Genomic DNA, 13,844 nt, shown 5'->3' on the forward strand with positions numbered 1-13,844 from the left:
GAGCTCAAAGAACCCCAAGGACTCCACAACCTAGTGCCTGCCAGATGCTATGATTTCAACATACACCAGCTCCAATCAACAAGGCCAGTGGCCAGGAAGTTGTTTCTAGAGTGTCCAAAATTATCTCTAATATGGTGGGGGTTAAATCTATCTCTGTGGTTTCTAAGAGTCAACACAAGATTTGATAGTACATAATCTATCAAAATCATAGAGTATAAAGGAATTTTGAGCTGAACTTTGGGAAGATAAGAGAGATACCTAGTGGGGAGAAGAAAGGAGTCAGGCATTTAGGAGAGATCTGGAAAAGAGACCACACAGGCCAAAGACAGAAAGAAAGGTGGCAATAAGTAAATAAATAAATAAATAAATAAATAAATATAAATAAATAAATAAATAAATAAATAAATAAATAAATAAAAATAACCCTGCCTTGATTTTATAATTACTATTGTTATGTAACAAGAAAAAATCTTCCTATATTTTCCCACCACAGGATTTATTATTTTCTTTGTTGTGGGAGGGAATCTCTATTCAGGTAGGAAAATATTAACAGCTGCACGTTGCCTTTTGACTGGAAGAGCTAGGAATTGTCCACCCAGGAGCCCCCCAGAGGTAGAGCTAGAAACAGGGTCTGCCTAAGTTGCACAGAGACTTTTGGACAGACTTTCCTAATTCCAGTCAAAAGGCACCGTGAAACTCTTCACGGAACTACAAATGGAGAAAAGATGACTTTGTTTCATTTATTCCTTTATTTATTTTTTTGCAAAGGCATGACAATTACAAGAGAGAGTGTTTCAGGCAAGGGGGTGGGGTGGGGGGGAGAACAGGATACAGATAGAGAACAAGAAACAAAATGGCACGGTTGGTATGGCTACAGTTTCAAGCTACAAAGTACAAAGAATTTATTATTCATCCATCGCCTTCTGTAGCTGAAAGTCTGGAATAATGATCTAACTGAACATCCGAAAAAAAACACAATCTTTTAAACTGGCTCATCTGTTGTGGTGCTTTCAGCTCCTAGAGTGAAGTAGGATAATAACCAGGCGTGTGCTAAACACTGTAAATTCAAAACAAAAATGATGCAAGGGCATCAAATGACAAGTTTGTTTTTAAAGATTCTACGTTCGGTTAACTCAGGCTTTGTGCTGTGGTCTCTACTTTCAAAACAGTTGCAATTGCAAAGCCAGTTTCTGATGCTAAAAGAAGTAATACATTTGGCCGAAATAAATCAGCCTAAAATTATCATATTGGACATTTTGGGGTGGGTATATTCTCCTAAAGGGACGCCCAACTTGTCAAATCACAAAGGATTTGGTCAATCTCTCTATAAGTTCTTGTACAAAACACTGACATCTCTAAAATTTGGTGAATGTACACTGCATGGGTCATTTTTACATTTTTTAAATCTTATGTCATTTGGGGGGAGGGGTGTCCACAGCCATCCTCTGTGCATATTACAGATATCCTGGAACCCACAGAGAGTGTGTTGCTGATCAGTCATTAAAAAGGTTCCACTGAATAATGTAGGCTAGTGGATAAATAATGCCTTGGTCAAGGTTTAGACCATAGTTAAGAGATTTAGGAGACATCACATTTCCTCATCCTAAGACCTCCATTCTGGTAAATAAATCTCTGCCTCCACCCTCTGCACCTTGAATCTTAGCAACATTTAATAGCTTGGCATTACATATACTCCTGGTTTGGTGTTAACCATTTCTGTGCCAAGCACATTATTAGCAAAGAGTTGAAAGATAAGGCGCTAAAATAAGAAAAAGGAGTGATGGTGGTGGGAGAAAGTATACAATTTTCTAGCCATATGATTTCATTAGATCTTTTCTCCTCACCCCACCTGCTTTAACACATTTCTTCCATTAAGTTCCATCAAGTTTCGGCCAACTGAACAACAACTTCTGGAGAAGTTACTCTTCACCTAAATGGAAATTGCACATCATATATATTTGAATCTAAATAATTTTAGCTGTTGTCATATATACTTGAATCTAAATAATTTTCTTTCTTGAAGGAAAACCTGGATTAAGGCAATCAGATAATCTCTATGAGGTTTCCATTACTAATACTGCAAAGAACATTGACATCTTCAATATTGATGGAAACAGTATAGAGAAATAGAAAATGAACTCTATCAAATTAACTGTATTAATATTTCCTCTTTCTAATGGTTGATGTAAACCTGGCAAGCTGTTTTAGCTAATTCAAAAAGGGAAAAATAAGACCTACCTCTATCATCTACCTACCTACCTACCTACCTACCTACCTACCTATCTATCTATCTATCTATCTATCTATCTATCTATCTATCTATCTATCTATCTATCTATCTATCTCTATCGTCTCTCTCTCTCTCTCCCCCTCATCTATATCTTGTTACACTGGCCACAAAACAAACTGAAGCTACACCAGGAAAAGTTTTTCACTGACCTGAGAGCTGACCGACTCAAAGTCCTGAATGTTTGGTTTAATGACTTTCAGTAAAGGCAGGAAATTGAGATCAAAGCATCCCTTAAGCCTTTCCATGGCCAGCTCTTGGGAAGAATATACAGAACAACTTCTGAGTGCTGTTCTTGTGATTTGGTGATTACTGACTCCTTTTTCAGAGTTTTGAACTGCAACTTCCAGCAGCCCCAAGGAGCATGGCTCATGATGAGGGATGCTAGGAATTGAGGGCCACAATAGGCGGTCCAGAGTTGTAGATGACTGAATGGTCTCAGAAAATGAACAACAACAACAACAAAATCTGAAAAGCCCCAGTTTTCCCATCCCTGTGACTATAAATATTGTGACCACTTTATATTGTTCTACTTAGAGTCAGCTGTTTCTCCAAACAGCTCATTGGGGCTTATATATAGTTCATAGGCATTTCACTGAACAGATCATAAATTTCAAAAGACTGAAACATGTGTGCTACCCTGAACAATCAGGCTTAATTGAACCTTCCTTAATCAGGCTGAGAATAATAGGAGTCAAAGTCCAATACTTCTGGAAAATATGAGATAAAGGATGGGAGTGGTTAATTTTCTCAGTAATGATGACCAGGCTATTGCCTAAACCAGTGTTTCTGAACCCTGGCAACTTTAAGGTGCGTGGACTTCAACACCCAGAATTCTGGGAGTTGAAGTCCATACATCTTAAAGTTGCCAAGGTTGAGAAACACTGGCCTAAACTGTTCAAATCTTGTACTAAACAGATAGAAATGTTCTGACCAATTGGTCCAGCATTTAAGAACTGTATTATAACAATGTCAACTTTCTTTATTTCAGCTCCAGTTTTGAACTGAGTTGAACTGAGTTGTTTTTAAAGGAGATAATGATTTATAACCCAACAGTGCCACTTTCAATGCAAATGTTATTAGGACACAAAAGCAGGATGAAATACATAAAGTTGTATATCAAACATAATACAAAATGATCATGTATATTCTCATTAAAGTAAAAAAGCCCAGAAATAGAGTTCAATTGAACCATCACCAAAGGAAGACTGAATGATCCATCCACTTACTTGGTGATCAGGTGCTGGCCCATTTATTTCAGAAGGAGTTACCCCTGTGTCACTCCTGACTGACTAAAATAACAAAGGGTTATATTAATTTCTTCCATGTTCCTACAATGATTACAAATGATTGTACATGGGAATCTAGTTGAGCCTTTTGTCTCTCTTCCTGTTTTCGGACTTAAGAACACAATTGCAAAAGAGCATGTGATTTCTTTTCTCACTGGAATGTCCTCTAGGGAACCTTTAGCCAAGCAAGGGAGTATTCTGTGAATGCCCCATTTAGAATAAATATGCGGTCTAACACATCATTTATCATACCTTTTTATGCCTACCTTTCTTAATATTTATTTATTTGTTAATTAAACCAATTTATATAGCCACCCATCTCACCACAGGTTAATATAGTCTATCAGTTCCTCCCTCAGAAATGATTTGTTTCAGTGTGTCAGGCTTCATACTTGGACTTGTCAGTAGATCACAGAACTCCTGACCTTTCACTCTTACTTGACTTCTCAACTTGAGTTGGTAGGAGAGTTCCAGACATGACTTGGCTAGATTAAAATCTTTATTGTACACAAAGATGAAACAATCCACATGGTAAATGATTGTCCACAGCAGTGCAAAGATGCTAGGCATTTTTATATAATCTCAAAGGTTTATATTTCAAGGGGGTTTTTTCTTCCTGCCCTTTTGAATTAATGGATGCTTGGTGACTTCAGATTAGGTAATTGTGGTCTATTTAGATAATGGCCATCTCTAGCCTGAGAACTGGTGGTTCCCACTTTGCCACCTGAACCCTCGCACAGTGTGAAAGTGGAACTCAACTGAAGGTGGAATTCAATAGGACAAAGCCCATTACTCAGGAGCATATCTCTGGCTGCTTGAGAGTCATTAAAATTCTGCCTACCATCAAATAGATAAATGAACTACATAGATGTAATATGAGGTAGGCTTATAGGCAACTTTTGATATTCCTGTTTCATGGATTAATGATGCACTAGATCCACTTATATTTATTATTAGCCACACGTTCTGTGGAATGGAAGGCCCAAAGTTGCTTTCACTTTCACTGTTGGTCTGGTAAAAATGATAATGATTGTATGTATGTATGTATGTATGTATGTATGTATAATGATGCAAGCTTTAAGCCACTGACTTGATCTCATATAAAGTATCTCACAGATTCTGCCTGAGGAACCCAGCCAAAAATATGGCTATTTTGGAAGCTTTTTAATTAGCTGCCACTGGCTTGTTCCATTATGTTTACTATTAATTAATTAATTAACGATTGAACTTTGAAGCTGCCCGATTGTTCAGTGACTATAGGGTAGCTTACGATGATATCAAAAAAATAATGTAGCTCACATACAAATTCAGGAATATCCATCTTACCAGTTTAAAGAATTTTCTCAGATTTGTTTTGGTGGGTTTCTCCTCTCCTTTAGACTTGGTTTCTACACCTTCCTGGCTCCTACTTTCATCTTTTGCTGGGACCTCTGGGGACGCTTCAATTCTTTCAGTGTTTATCACCTCTATGTCATCTGTGGGAGTCTGCAATGATTCAGAAGGAGTGTTACCAAGGATGTATGTCTTCATCCAAGACATTTAGATCAGTCAAGATGAGATTCAGAAGACCTTCTCTCAGTGAGGCTGAAGGGTGGCAAACTAGCTATTCTGGTTCAAAAGGAAGCAATTTCATATGTGAGAGGTTCCAAGGCTCAGACCTTTCAAAAATCAAAGCTACTGATTTCTGAGTCCCTGCTCCAATCACACACTGTTGGGACTTAATGAAGAAAGAGAAAGACAGACATCCTGAATAATATCCATCTATTCTAACTGACAGTGGGCAGGAGCACTTTTAGGCACTAAGGGCTGCATAGCACTGGGCATTATGCACCTCTTCTGTCCATTCTTTTATTTGCCATCCAGGAGTAATATTTTACATTTGATTAGGAGAAAATTCTTAGAATGGAATCAGAGGTCTCTGCATGCAGCAACTTGTCCTTACTCTCTGTTTGGAGGAAAGAGGCCATCATAATCTCCCTCTGCTTCAAAAGGATTATGTCAGAAGATTCAGCAAGGTCTTTTCTCTGGGTATTTCTATATTCAAGAGTTACTTGTTTTTCCCCATTAGGGAAATTGTAAACAGCTCCCCCCCCCCCACCATACACACCCCTTCAGACTGAATTTTAATCTAACATGACTACACAATGTTACTGCAAATAAGACTCACATCCAGATAGACACCAGGGGCTGTTCTACAATGGAGTTATGCTTAATGATTAGCATTCATTTCATTTGATTTTAAAGGTTTTAAGCCATCCAAAGGGATACAAAGGCATTTGAGGGTAGAATGTTTAATATGAATAAAACAGATTAAGTAGGGTAGAGGTAGACTATGGCAGCGATCCTTAACTAAACTGCAGGAGCAGGAGCAGGAGGAGACATTATGAAAAATGCTGGCTGTTCCCAAAAATAGTGCTCTGAAATCAGATTTCTCTTTTTTCTTTCATTAGTATAATAAGCTTTACCATGAATCTGACATAATGTAATGCCTTTCTATGCTTCTGCTAAGAAACCTTCAGATATTTGGAATGGAGATAGGGAAACCTATGGTCTTATTTTGTGAAGTAGCAGATAAGGATTTGGGAAGGGGAGGGAAATAAGTTAATATGTAAGTGCCATTTTTAATAGCTGTCCTATGTATATGTCCTAGAGGCTATGCTATATTGTGCAAACCCAGAATAAGGATTAATTTCGGGACCTGTGAATTGTGTGGTATGAAGCAATGGTATTCTCCCACCTTTTCATTTAAGAGTAATCATCAGAAATTTAGCCGGTGATTGTGTTAACAAAAAAATAGAAATGGTCTTAATTAAACTGGTTGAGAAAAGTGGTAGTTAGAAGAAGCAGAGTTAATTCAATTAAAATTATAATTTAGTAAATGAACAACCTTAAAGAGAACTAGAACACTTATTACTCATTGTAACAATTATTATGTTATCACTGTGCCGGTTGCTAAAGTCTATTTTTATTCTTCTGTATGCAATGCAGTGTAATAATCCTGTAATATCATCTGATGACAGAAGAAACCACAATGTCAAATGTAATCCAAGGTTATTTCCAATGCTTATAGGCAGCTAATAAATGAAATATATTATAACATTAAAATATGATATCACTGGAAGCAAACCTTTAAATTGTTTTAAAATAGTCAGCATTGATGTAGTTGCTTCTCTCTTTCTCTCTCAAATCCTCCTCCTCCTCCTCCTCCTCCTCCTCCTCCTCCTCCTCGATAGAATTTTGCAGCTACTTTAGCAGCTATATTTCTATCACTGCTTACAGTGATAGCATTAATTCCAGTCACCATTTAGAAGTTTTTCTCTTTTTTTTGCCCAAAGCTGAACACATGCTCAGTAAAGCAAAAGGCTTCTGTCAGGATTTACTTTTAAAAACAAAATAGTGTCTGGAATTTTCTTGGGAATACTGTCTATCATTTTGCCTCTGATATGATATTCATGCAATGGGTTTAATTTCACTAGTGATAAAGCTGTATCCTGGGAGGAAATTCTAGGGACTTTTGTGATCAAAGAAAATGAGTGAAGTTCTGTCACTCAGGAAATCATTTGCTTTGAGTAGATCCTTGACTGGAAATTCATGCAGTCATGAGCTCTAGCACTGGCAGGATGGACACACAAATGGTTTCACCATTAGAGTTGGGGTGGCCATGGCTTAGAAGTTGCTGCAGATACCCTTGAGTGGACACTGCAAATTCTGTGATATTAGAGTGCAGCTGAGGGGTTTCAGCCTCAACTGAGCTGGTCCAGACTTTTTGTACCCCATTTTGTATTCACATTCCAGCCAGGCAGCCAGCATGTTTCCAGGAGTCACCTAGGCATATCCAATCTGCAGACATGCCCAGACTAACAAAAGCTGGACTTTATTCTCAGACATGGACTGTTGACTGCATCTAGGTCAGATGTTCTCATTTTGCCATCAATCATGCATGTTCTCAAATGTCTCTTCTGAAACACCTCCAGCTTCCCTGAATGGTGAGCTTGTTTCTCTTGTATAGAATAAGACTGGCATGATGGCTGCATTGAATATTTGAATCTTCATTTTCAGGTTGATAGTTTTCTTCTTCCAGAAGCCCAACTTGAGCACTACTAATCCATACAACAACATCAGTGGATGTGGCAAACATTGATGCAAAGATCAAAGAGTCTAGGTGTTTCAAGTTATCAACCTGCTCAGTTGGCTAGGGCAAAGTCAATGCACGTGTCATCAGTTGGCATCCTCTTGGTCCTTTTCGCATTTATCCCTAGGCTGAGTCTCTTTGGTCTTTTGCTTACGACATCTAATGGTTCCTGTTCCTTTATTTCTTATTCCTCTATGAAAACAATAGCATCGGTGTATGTTCCATCTGTGAAGTCCAGCTCGTCCATGCCACATTGAACTTCTGTATGCCCAACCCAGCTTTTCCTCATTATCCAGTCTACCATCACATTGAACCACATGAACTGCCTGCCTAGGTGACTCCTGGAAATGTGATGGCTACGTGGCTGGGATGTGCATAAAAAGCATTAATCTTTCTTGAAAATGCATCTTTGTTTTAAATAAAAATGGAAAAGGAAAAAAAATATTCCCAGCAAGTCATGATAACTAACCAAACATCAACGGAGAAATTAAATATGATAAAACAAAACAAAAAATACTATTATCAATCTAATTGTTTTTATATCATCTTATTTACACTTTCTTTCATAGAACTCTGTTTTTAGACAATACCAACAGCCTATTTGGATGAAAGATATAAGGGCTTACCAATTACACACTGTTTATGCATTTGTGATAATTCACAGGTAGAAGATCTGAACCATTACTTATATCAGGAACCCAGAGCTAGATTTATTATGCCTCCGTTAATCTATCTGAATCAGTTCAGCACAAAAGAAAAAATCTATGTTGCTTGCAATGGCTGCAAGGAAGATACAAATGTAGATGTTGACAGATAGTGCTGTTAATTTTAGGGGGGTTGAATTAAATTGATATGAATTGCTATGATTTTATATGAATTTTGTTAAAACCTATGGTTGCAAATAAATGTACTACTACTAATAATGGCAACTTCCAAGTGATTGTCTCTAGAATCCAAACATACCTTTTTCCAAAAGAATTTACTTAGGGGTGTGGGGGTAGAAGAAGATCTCTCCTTTGTCATCTCCTTGGGAGCTTCATTGGTGACAACCACAGCTGCTGGGGCTGGTGGTTGTACTGGAGCTTCTGGGGCTTTCACACTTTGCTTCACTGCTGGACTCTCCTGAGATGGAGGTACATTTGTTTCTGGTTTTGTAACAGGGACAATGGTGACAGGCTGCTCGGTATTCTAGAAACACAAGTGAACCAGAAATTGTGCAGGAGAAGATAAACTTCAAAGACCATCAATGGAAAAACATGTTTGGCTACACTAGAAGACAAAAGAAGCTCATGAAAATATGGTATGTTGACATCTTTTTTTCTTTATATGATTCTTGGATTCATGTTAATGTGGTTACCTGATATTGTTTGAAATTAAAAAATTTTTAAAGAATATTCCAGCGCCTTCAAACATACATCTTTGTCCACCATAGGATTACCTGAGACAGGTTATGGCAAGGATGTAGAGAACAGTATTGCCAATCTAAGTCATAGATATAGAAATACTCTATGCAAATGCAAAACTCATAGTTTTCAGTAATATCACTCACCTTGGCATTTGTTGTCTGCGGAACATCTTTTTTTGCCTAAGAAAGTTTAAAACACACAAACACAGAGAGAAATCACATGGGCCATTTTCACTGTGCAAGAATAGAAGTGCCAGTAATGATATTAAGGATGGAGGCATACAGTCACTGCACTGTGCTTGACACGGTGAAGCCAGTATAAGGAGGAGGTTGTGGGGTAAACTTTGAGCCATGTATCCTGAAATATCACAGGTGGTGAACTGAAGTATAAAACTGAAGGTGTGATGCAGCTGAAGTAAAACCAGCTCAGGACGATGTGTGGAGAAAGTTCCTAGGGAGTTTTTCTTTTATAATACTATAAGGCCATGATGCTGAATGATTGGAAATACAAGACAGAAAAATGGAAGGATAGTGCATCCTTTCCCAATTGGGTGGTCTGCAGATATTTGGCCTTTAGTCTCCATAATTACCACTTAGCTAGGTTATTGATGAGAATTTTGGTAGCTGATATCTAGACATTCAGCAGGGGTCTAATGGGGAAAGCTAACATAGTTAAACTTTGCAATTTGGTATCACAAGAGGGATGTTAAATGTCAAATGGGAAAGCTTCAGAAGGGAACCAGACTAATTCATGAACAATAAAGCTATCAGTGTCCTGTAATCCTGATGGTTAAATATCTCCAATGGCAGAGACAGTATGCCTCTCATTACCAATTGCTGGAAAAGTTGAATGGAACATTATGCTGGACCACTTAAGCCTTTGTTCTGTTGTTCTTCTTAATCTGTGTGATCTGAACTTATAATGATTTCACCATATCAGCAATCAAAAGGAAATGCTTATATCAATATTAGTATTTCTGCAATTAGCATCTGTACAAATACCACTGCTTTGGGTTCAAATTAGTATTTGTGATGTAATCCTGAAAAACATATTGTGGGGAAGGGAGAGCATCTGAAGCAAATCTGTATGCATCATTTTTGGATTGTGTTGTCTCTTTGATGAAGACGATGCATCAATTCAGTTACTTCATAAAGGTTAGGGGAGGACATCATTGAGTAGAGCTAGCCTCATGGTAACTATATGGGCACAAACTTTCTTGGCAACCATACAGATCTGGTGCCACTCCTTTTTTCCAAGAACATGTTGTAGATTTGCCATCTAGCCTATTGTCCTGCATTTTGTGATGGTCTCCCATTCAAAGACTAACCAGTCCCAACTGTGCTTGCTTCTCACTCTAGATAAACTCAGCAGTCTTGCTACCCAGTGAAGCATGGAAAACTTATTTCCCAGGAAATAAGACTCTATTCCAAAGCAATCCTTCATGCTTTTAACTTATAAAGCAACCTTCCTAGTATTGGTGCCATGAAGATGCTGGAATTCAAGGAGTTATGTTTCCAGCTCATTAAATGTTGCCAAATTGGGGCAAGTTGTGCTAATCTGTCTTAAAATCAACTATTAGGTTTATGATCAGTCTGGCTCCTTTTATATGGAGCTTGAAGTAAACAGGGGCTAACAAATTTTTCATAAGGAAGGAATCTTCATGTTTTTTCTAGCATGCTAAGCTAGATGCTGGGTGTTGATGACTGATCTCATTAATATGGGAAGGGAGATATATGGGCAGAAAGATGGGATTTAAATGGAAAGTAATAATCATAAGAATAAATATATAAATAAAATACTTCATTTTATTTTTGAGATACTATAGCTCCTTTCTTTCTGCATCTTCACTTTGTGCCTGAATTTCCAGTCCTGTGAGGGCAATAGGAGTTTGCTGGCTTTTCAGCTCCCCTTCAGTAGCCCAGAGGAAAGAAGCAGGAATGAAATTGACAAGAGTTTAGTCAGTTTCCTTCTCTTCCACCCAAGACTAACAGGATTGAAAAGATCCAAGCTACTTGAGCCCGCCCGCCTGCCTGCCTGCCTGCCTGCCTGCCTTCCTTCCTTCCTTCCTTCCTTCCTTCCTTCCTTCCTTCCTTCCTTCCTTCCTTCCTTCCTTCCTTCCTTCCTTCCTTCCTTCCTTCCTTCCTTCCTTCCAATTTTGTGATGATAGGGGCTGAGAGGGGGTGTTACTGCACGATTGGCAGTGGGTTGGGGGCGGGGCATTGAATTTCATGCCTTATTTTCAGTATTTCAAAGAGAAGGAAAGACATTCACAGATCAGCTTCAACTGCTTTGGAGAGTGAAACTGGTGGCAGTATGAAATTGCTCTCAATTCTGGTTTAGGCTGACACAGGCTTTGTTAGTGAGAAAGACTCAATAATATGGCACAGAAAATGGCAAGGAATATACTGTCAGTGGGAACTTTTTTCCACTGAACCCCGAATTCACAGATATTAGTGGAGAGGTAAATATTCAGACTCCAGAATTCTCATGATACTTCCCTGCTGCCAAATTATATCTCTCTTTGTCAAAACCAACAATTTAAAAAATGTCCAGCTGAAGGTTTGCTTTTCAGTAAGTCCAGCTGCTACATGTTTGCATTCTGGACAACCAGATTTAAAAGTTATCTGTTGTCATTCAGGGTTCTAGGTTTTCGTTTTACTGTCCCATACCAACCTTATGTCTAAACAGTTTGCTAAATGTGCTATGTCTTAATCGGGGGCTGTCTGGCTTCTTTTTCTTGGTGCTTTTGACAAGGGAATCAATCGGCTTCTTCTCAGCAAGTTGCCCACCATGGCCTGTTTGAGATCCCTTTGTGTGACATCAATCAGAGTTGAATTTTCATTGCATACTCTATTTCCTTTTGCCAATAATAGACATCAGCAATACTTTATGCACAATGTTGTCATAAAAAAGTACTCATATCCACAAATCTCACTTCACTGAAGAGAATTCTATATTCTATTATCTATACCATCACATTTTTGCTCAATTATTTGCAACACGATATAAATCATTTCAGTGTGCATTTATCTAGCAAGGATTCTACATGTATATGCCACTGAACTCCAGTACACACCACAGAACATTTGTGGGTATTTTCTGAGGCTACATAATAAACTAACGGGGTACCATGCTCTCTCTACAATCTTTTATGGACACCCAGAACTCTCTGATGACTCCATATTGCAACAAAAATCAGTAATAGGGAAGTTGTCCTACAAGCAAGGATAATTCTATTTAACTGTGGAGGTCTTGCAAACCATTCACAGTGTTGGTCTTAACAGTGAAATAGAGAGCAGGCTACTTAAAAAATTGCCTCAATGGATACAATCTGCTTATAGACTAAGATCACCCTTGGGAGTTTCTTAGTAAAGAGACAGGGAATTTTTGATTATGGCTTCAGAAATTTGACTTGAGCCTAGCCTATTATAGATCATAAAGTAAGGCTGGAAGATTTCCTTCATCTGTACTTTTCACTGAGGCTGTATTTATCAAAACCTTACAACAATGCTGAATGTATTTTGTACACTTTTTGCCTTTGCTCGTGTAAGTACATAGCTTTGTCAGAAGATATGACAAAAACATGATGAAAAAAATACTAGAATGAATAGGCCAGCTCTGAATTTCAAACAGAATAGAAGCCAAGAAATTCCCAGAGTATATATTAGATCGAACCTGTTCCATTTCTTACATTGGAAAACTGGTACTAAAGTACTATACGGTATATCAAATTAATGGGATGTGGAGTTTAACAGGATTATGACTGTTAAGTGACCATGCAGGCTGAGAAACTTAGGCACTGAAGACCAGTACACATGGAACATGCCTATTTGGGGAAATGGTGGGACCCATATTCTCCTTTTCTCATCCTTTAACCTTATACGTTTGCCACACGGCTAAAATATGGAGTCTGTGAGACATGACTAATGCTGAAACAGAGAAGGGGGTAATAACTTTTTTCATACATTACATAGCAAAATTTATCTGATTTGCCAACATATATCTGATTTGCCAACAAAATTAATTCAACAGGACACAATATTTCACCCTGATTTTCTCACATGTGCAGAACACACAATTTATATTTGGATGTTACTCTTTTGGTGTGTGCCTAAAAATGTAGTGTCATGAAGCCTACTATACTGCGCTGATAGAGTTCATAATAAAACTATGCAAGACCAAAATAAGGAGGTATTTTTGGCCTATCATCAACCCTCTGGAATGAGGTTTCCTCCAAGATCCAGATGGCCCCACTCAGTTGTTGTTAAGAAGAGCTGCGAAGACCTGGCTTTTCACCTAGGCCTTTGGCGAGGGACAGGGAGACCCCTTGCTTCATCACACTTGCCATCTTTTATTTTTATCTTTTACAGTTTATTGATTTGATTGCAATTTCTTTGTTTGATTGTTGTGAGCTACCCAGAGTTGTTGAGGGTTGGGTGGCATACAAGTTTAATAAATTATTAAATTAAATTATCTTTGTCCCAGAAGCTCACAACCTACATACTGTCCTCCTCTTCCATTTTATTTTTACTACAACCTTGAGATATAGGAAAGGCTGAGATAGTGGCTGGGGAAGGGAAGCTTCCAATTTGGTGGCAAGCTTGACTTCCAAACTGATTGCCCCATCCTGGGTACAAGGTGGCCAGATTGCTGGTACCTGTAGCCTCAAGGTGCTGATGGTCAATGCTTGATTTATCTGTAGCAACACCATCTTCATGCACAATTTGGTG

General features: G+C 38.2%; 1 protein-coding gene across 6 annotated transcripts in view; it reads right to left on the minus strand.

Annotated features, from left to right (window-relative positions):
• The window catches only part of BCAS1 (brain enriched myelin associated protein 1), a 56,237-nt gene that overhangs the window by 8,472 nt on the left and 33,921 nt on the right, over positions 1-13,844 (minus strand). For 2 of the 6 annotated variants that reach the window (XM_025163594.2, XM_025163593.2), the window contains exons 7-10: positions 9,258-9,293; positions 8,672-8,896; positions 4,903-5,061; positions 3,517-3,579 (exon numbers count right to left, since the gene is read on the minus strand). In XM_025163594.2, coding sequence (XP_025019362.1) covers positions 3,517-3,579; positions 4,903-5,061; positions 8,672-8,896; positions 9,258-9,293 — 483 coding nt within the window. Of the gene's footprint in view, positions 1-3,516; positions 3,580-4,902; positions 5,062-8,671; positions 8,897-9,257; positions 9,294-11,787; positions 11,923-13,844 lie in introns of all 6 variants that reach the window. The other 4 variants (XM_025163597.2, XM_088153406.1, XM_088153407.1 and 1 more) reach the window with 3 other exon arrangements.

Source organism: Python bivittatus, unplaced genomic scaffold (assembly GCF_059951505.1).
Source record: "Python bivittatus isolate LINGU-HERP-01145 unplaced genomic scaffold, Pbiv_v1 ctg000700_np1212, whole genome shotgun sequence".
Taxonomy (NCBI): domain Eukaryota; kingdom Metazoa; phylum Chordata; class Lepidosauria; order Squamata; family Pythonidae; genus Python; species Python bivittatus.